The sequence below is a fragment of the Alligator sinensis genome, unplaced genomic scaffold (genome assembly GCF_000455745.1).
Source record: "Alligator sinensis unplaced genomic scaffold, ASM45574v1 scaffold531_1, whole genome shotgun sequence".
Taxonomy (NCBI): Eukaryota; Metazoa; Chordata; order Crocodylia; family Alligatoridae; genus Alligator; species Alligator sinensis.
The window spans coordinates 1,867,255-1,873,535 of NW_005842173.1; the positions used below are offsets into that span (position 1 = coordinate 1,867,255).

The following is a 6,281-nucleotide window of genomic DNA, read 5'->3' on the forward strand; positions in this document are numbered from 1 at the left end:
CCAGGATAGTGGCAGTGGGGAACAGAACCCAGTCCTGTGCTCTATCCACTAGGCTTCCTGCCTCTCCCAGCATGCTCTTGCCTGCTACAGAACAGACCACAGTTAAAAAGCCTGGCTTTTAAATACTATTGTTGCTACCACTATTGGTCATGAAGTGGCAGTAGCACAACACCCATGGAAGCCAAGAAAGGCCTGTCTAGCATAAATAAACGATGTGGGAACCGAGGCTGCTGACATTACTCTGAGATTTCTTGGTTATGTCTACTAAACAAGTTGCTTCTTACCTCCGACAGTTATTTAACTAAAACATTTTAACTCCACTTGTTAAATAAAAACACACCTCTCTCAATGCAGTGTCTTCCACTGACCTTATGCTGACCAGGAATGATAATGATTCATTTAGCCCACACCTGCTTCTGCCACGGTGTGCCAGTTAAGATGTTCCTATCGTATAATATGCAAAGCCTGTCCTGGTGCATGGATCTAAGCATTTGTATAAATTGCTCTTGCTTATTTTTTTTCCATCACCTGTGCCCACAGAATGGGTGTTTTTCTTGCATCATGACTATGAGAGCGGGAAACAACCTATTACTGTCCAGTAAATGGCCCATACTTTAGGAAGGCTGTTAAAGGTTGGGAAAGAATTAAAAGAATGACTCAGTCAGGAAAAATCTTTTTCTTATCATGTTTACAAGGCCTGTGATTATTTCTGTTGCTCTCCTCTGTACTCATTCCAATTTGTCCACATCTTTCTGGAAGAGCAGTTCCCAAAGTTGGCCTCACCATTGCCAAATACAATAGAAGAATCATGCAACACTCCTGTTAATCTATTTAATATGCTATTCGGTTTGTTTTCTTTTTTGCAACCATTTTACACCGTAGACTTATGTTCAGCTTACAGTCCTCTATAACAGAGGTGTAGGGCATGTGATTAACCCCATGGGCTGGATCGAGCCAATGGACCCCCTCCCCACCCCTGCACGCCAGACCCAGCAGACATGGTGCTCACTCTGACCAGTGTAGGACCATACTGGATGCAGCATCCATGCACGACTGGTCCAGGACCCCTACCGCGTGTGGTGCTCACCTCAGATTGACCGAGTGTGGGTGTGCAGTGCATGTCCCTGGCCAGCCGGAGCAGGCGCATGTGCAATGCACATCCAGTGCACACTGCATGTGGGTCAAATCCAAACCCAGGGGCAGCACCAGGGGCCAGATGATGAGGCTCCATGAGCTGGATTTGGGCCACTGGCCAGATCTTTGACATCTACAACCCCTAGGTCCTTTTCTGCAACACTACAGCCTACCCAACTGTTCCTCAGCTCAAAGTTCACAAAAAGAGGCTGAAGAGGCATGTGTTTAGGGTGGTTTAGGACTGCTGCATACTGTATCAGTGCATACGCTTGGACTAGATGATGCTAACAGTCCGGGCAAACTCTCATTCTATTAAAAACATAAATTAAAGTCTTTTTTCAGAGAAAAATGTATTGCTGATGCTATTTAATAAAAATCTGTTGGCCCCTTGCATCTTTTTGTCTTGGTTAGACAGCTCGCAATGCAATGGTGCCCTGGACCAGGACTGGGGCTCCCAGGTGTTACAATAATACAGAGATGGTAACCCTGTTTGATAAGAGCAAAGCAGCAGCAACCATTTTGCCCACTAGATGGCTTCATCCTCATGAAGATAACCCAAGGGAAATTTTAACAGGGCTGTATCAATGGGCAATTTTAGTAAACTAGAGCATTTGATCACTTGCCAGTTTGCCACAAAATATTAACTCTATAAATCTTTCAAATGAACCCCCAAATGAAAAAATAATATAGCTGCCTTACCTCTTGATTAAGGAAGCAGTACAAAACAGCGACAATAAATCCCTGAAGAAACAGAACAGTTAAATCGTAGCACAAATGGAAAAGCTACTTTAAGCGTTAATAGTCTGTGATGCTATTTATACTAAGCATCCACTGGAAGAATGAAAGGTATAATGAATGAGCTGTATTCATCCCCAGTACATTTCCATCAATCAGCCAGATCTGCAGCTGGTGTATCCAAGTCAATGAAGCTACACCATTTTACACCGGCTGGTGAGTCTAACCGGGGAAGGTCTGACAGGGTGAATTTTCACTGCAGTGTGGTTCTCAAATGTACAGCTCACTCTGTGGACCAATATGCCATGAGGCTCACCTTATATAGAGAAAAACAGCAAAGCATCATGGACTGCACTAGGAGACCCTGTGTGCACAAGATCACGCTGCTTTGCTTGGCTTTAGGGATTTAAGAAAACGATTCTCAATTTGTACAAACCATATAGCTTCTGGAATGTTGATGGAGCTATGGCAGTTTACACTAGCTGAGTATTAGGCTCTCTCCTACAGATATAATTATATTCCTACTGTGCAAGATGATGAGGACAACTTCACAAAGAGATTCAGAGATTCAGAAACTACCTATTGAAACCACCTAGTGAATTTAGGCAGAGGGGATATCGTGTTTGGGGCTGGAATTTCACTAGGATATGAGGGTAAGCACGAGGCTCGGATCCTAGCATCTCTGGGAGGCACGTAGAAGGGATTTAGGAACAATGTAGATGTCTAACCTCCAAAGGGTGATCTAGTTTGGCCCTCTTCCACCAGTACATTTCTCTTTAAACTCGGGTGGGCACCTCTATTTCACACTACAGAGGTCCCTAGGCACCTACCCTTTGGCTTCTAGGTATGTTCAGATGCAGTCCCTTTTGATCCCCCAGGGATCACGCAAAATTGTGTTGTGGAAGACACCTCAGACCACAGGGAGACCTGGTCCATTGGGTCTGCTCTGAGCATGCCAAACTCACATTGACAGCATTGAGTTCAGCTCAGATTACCTGAGAAGTGCAAGACGTATGTCTGCATCCCTTTAGATTGGAGAGGCTTTATAATCCAGAGCTCTCCCGTCCGGAGTGAGTTCTCCAACCACAAGGCTATGGGGCAAAGGTTGGTGGGGTTTGTGTTACCACCCCAAGGGAGGTGGTGCTCTCCCCTACCCTGGGGGTCTTCAAGAGGAGGTTAGATAGGCATCTAGCTGGGGTCATCTAAACCCAGCACTATTTCCTGCCTATGCAGGGGGTCGGACTCGATGATCTATTGAGGTCCCTTCCGACCCTAACATCTATGAATCTATGAATCTATAGCTGAGGTACCTGCCCTCAATAATGAGACTAAGTAGAGCAGATCAGTAAGTGAATGCAGGTGCCGAACTTCTGGGATGGTACATAGCCCCATGCTTGATAACTCCTATTACAGCCTCTGCACATCCTGTAGTGCCCTTCAAAGATGCCAACTGCAGCCCATTCTCTGTATAAAATAGCTTGGAAATCTAAACTCAGTCAAACTGTGGAGGTCCAACTCTGTGGAGATGCATACATTTCTCTCTCGACTGCCTAGTGATCAACCTAGTCAAATTCTAGCACCCTCTGAGGCTGAAGCACCTGTATTTTTGGGGTTAACCTGCCTAAATTCAGGCATCCCCAAGATCAAGTTAAGTCGGGCCCTCTACACTAATATTCAGCTGGTGCAAGTCAGCAAACTCAAGGATTTCTACTTCTTCCCACCAGAAGTGGCCCAAGGTTGCAAGTGGCCATTGGAGGGCTCGTTCACAGAGGCAAAGCAGCGTTATTTTGAAGGGTTGGAGCATTGCCACAAGTCATCCTGGAACAGACGACTGTGGGGGAAGGCATGGTGGCAAAGGTCGTGCGAAACCACCTTTCTGATGTCTGGATCTGGAGCTAAAAGCAGGAGGGTCACAGCAGTCTCCGGTGGAAATCACAGTTTAAATTACACAGGCACTGCTATCCAGACCCCTTGTATGCAGGACGTAGAGTGCAAGAGGCACATGGCCAACACAGGAGGCCAATACAAGGGTTACTTCTGCATTGGGGCATTTTTTCTGTACCCTCATGGGCTTCCTATATGGATTTATAAACGGCCATAGCTGTGCATAGATGCTGTTCTAGAGCCTACATTAACTCTATATGCTTAGAATATATTTCTGAGTGAATTTCTAGAGCCACTGGATAATTTTGTGTACCATTTAACTTTGGAGCAGTAGGTCACCCACCACAGCTTGATCAGTGCTCTACAACTCCCCTAGCTTTGGAGACCTGGTATACGCCGGGCGAGTCTGAGTCAGTCAAACTTCAAAGGGAAGGAAAACAATATATAGGCAATAAAGTATCTAACTGTTGCAATACTTCAACAGTTTTACCTGAAAAGATCCAATGCAGAGCTCTAAATAAAGCCGGACTCCCAGGTTGGTATATTCAGGGAGGAAGTTGAAGACAATATAATGGGTCCCAAATAGTGGAATAAGAAGCAGTGTTGACTTTGAGAGACGCCTGGTGTCAGAAAGGAGACAGAGGCAACATCATGTCATTTTTCTGAAGAGCACGAAGACCAGTAAGAGCAAGATTCGCTAATAAGAAGTGACGCTCACCAGGGTAAGAAAAGGGGTTTTTCTGTTCTTAAACTTCAATGTCTTTTGAGACTGCAAAATCAGTTGGGAAGTGTCATGAGAACAAAGCTGGGAGAGAAATCCAGTGCTTCTGGCTGGCAGGGAAGAACCGCATAACCAGCCTTTCTTGTTGTACAATTTGGCAGTCTTGCTTTTTGAATAAGTATGAATAAATGTGCAGTTCGGGTCTAGCGGCCTTGAGAACGGGACTACAGCCAGGAACCCCTGAGCTGTTCTCCTGGCTCTGAACTGACTCTGTCTATGACCTTGAGTATGTCCTTCTCTATTTGGAAAATACCGCATTTCCTCTTTCTGGCTAGGCTTCATTGCTCCCTCTCTGCACGTTGCATGCATTACCTGTATTGAGACGAGTTATTGAAGTTGATTTGTCTCGGGTCCAACTTTTTCAGCAAGATCCTGATGATGTTGACAAAGAGGATAAAGTTGACCTGTTTCCATTTTTTTTTGGAAAAAAAAAATGTTACTTTTCCATAACAAACATTCAGGTGAAAAGTATATTGTGACTTAGTTATGAAGAGCTGCTATTGCAGTACATTGTGTCCTTTTGTACACCCTCATTGTAAACCATTGTTTATTATATGTATTAAAATAGTACGTTCTTTGGACATTGCCCATCTTACAGAGACAGATAAAGTATCCCGTAAGAGTACTGCAAATATTTTTTCTCATTATTCACTGGGGAACACCACATCGTATAAACAACCAATCTTTGTTAGTCTGTCAAGTGATTAACAGTTTCACTGTAGATCATGTGATTCTTCATTTTCCCATTTCAGACAATTATAGTTGTTGCATGTGACCGTGGTCAATACCTTTTGAGTTTGCAAGTTAAATTGGTTTAACTTGAGACTGTTGGAGTGATGATGTAACCCTGATGAAAGAATATACTGTGTCTGAAAGCTTGCTAAATCTATCCTAACCGTGCTTGGTCTGATAAATATATCACCCATAAAAATGCTTGCCTGTTGCTTAATTTGATGTATATGCAATGAAGTAAACAGGTCATTCACACCTACAGAGAATTTTTCCCTGTTAGCCTTGTGAAAGTGGATATCTGTGCATCCGTTTCTCTTTCAGGGGAATGGAGATGATTATTTTGGTCTAAAGATGTCCATCTTTCACCAGACATTTTTAATCTCATTTACCCCACCAATGATGAGTTAATTGCACGACTGCACAAAAATGAACGTCATGCTCACTTTAGCATTCCTACCAAGTAGTTGGGGATGTCAGTCAAACACAATGGGCAAAAACAAGGGAGGTGTACAGCAGTATTAACACATCATCACAGCAAATTAGAGCTAATGACTATATTTTTGGAGTCTTCATTCACACCACTCTATCCTGCACAATTGCCGCCTTCAACAACATTCATACTCCTTATGTATGTGCACCTGGAAACTTCATAAGACACACCCATGCAGTGCATTTAACTGCAGTTGAATGCCCGGCTTTACTGAATTTGTACATTGGATATTTTCTGTGGATTCCTGACCTGTTGGGATTAATTGCACACCCAGATCCATTAACCCCAACCACTTATCTAATGCCAATACATGCATAGCTCAAAGGTCATTAGTGCTGTTATCACCTTAGACAGAGAACAAAATTAGGTGAGACTACCCTGCACTTATAAAGCATATATTTAAATGCTTTGCTGAAGTGGAGGGTTTTCAGCCAAATCCTCCATTTTCACCAAGGTCAAGAGAGGTTTCGTAGCCCAGCTCCCATTATTTGCAATGGGAATGAGAAGTCTTTCAAACATGGGAAA

The 6,281-nt window shown here is 43.7% G+C and overlaps 1 protein-coding gene across 1 annotated transcript in view; it reads right to left on the reverse strand.

Annotated features, from left to right (window-relative positions):
- LOC102378619 (growth hormone-releasing hormone receptor) overlaps nt 1-6,281 on the reverse strand; it is a 30,415-nt gene that overhangs the window by 1,974 nt on the left and 22,160 nt on the right. Inside the window, exons 10-12 of the mRNA XM_025206812.1 lie at nt 4,847-4,938; nt 4,244-4,373; nt 1,834-1,875 (exon numbers count right to left, since the gene is read on the reverse strand). Of these exons, the coding sequence (XP_025062597.1) occupies nt 1,834-1,875; nt 4,244-4,373; nt 4,847-4,938 (264 nt within the window). The remainder of the gene's footprint in view (nt 1-1,833; nt 1,876-4,243; nt 4,374-4,846; nt 4,939-6,281) is intronic.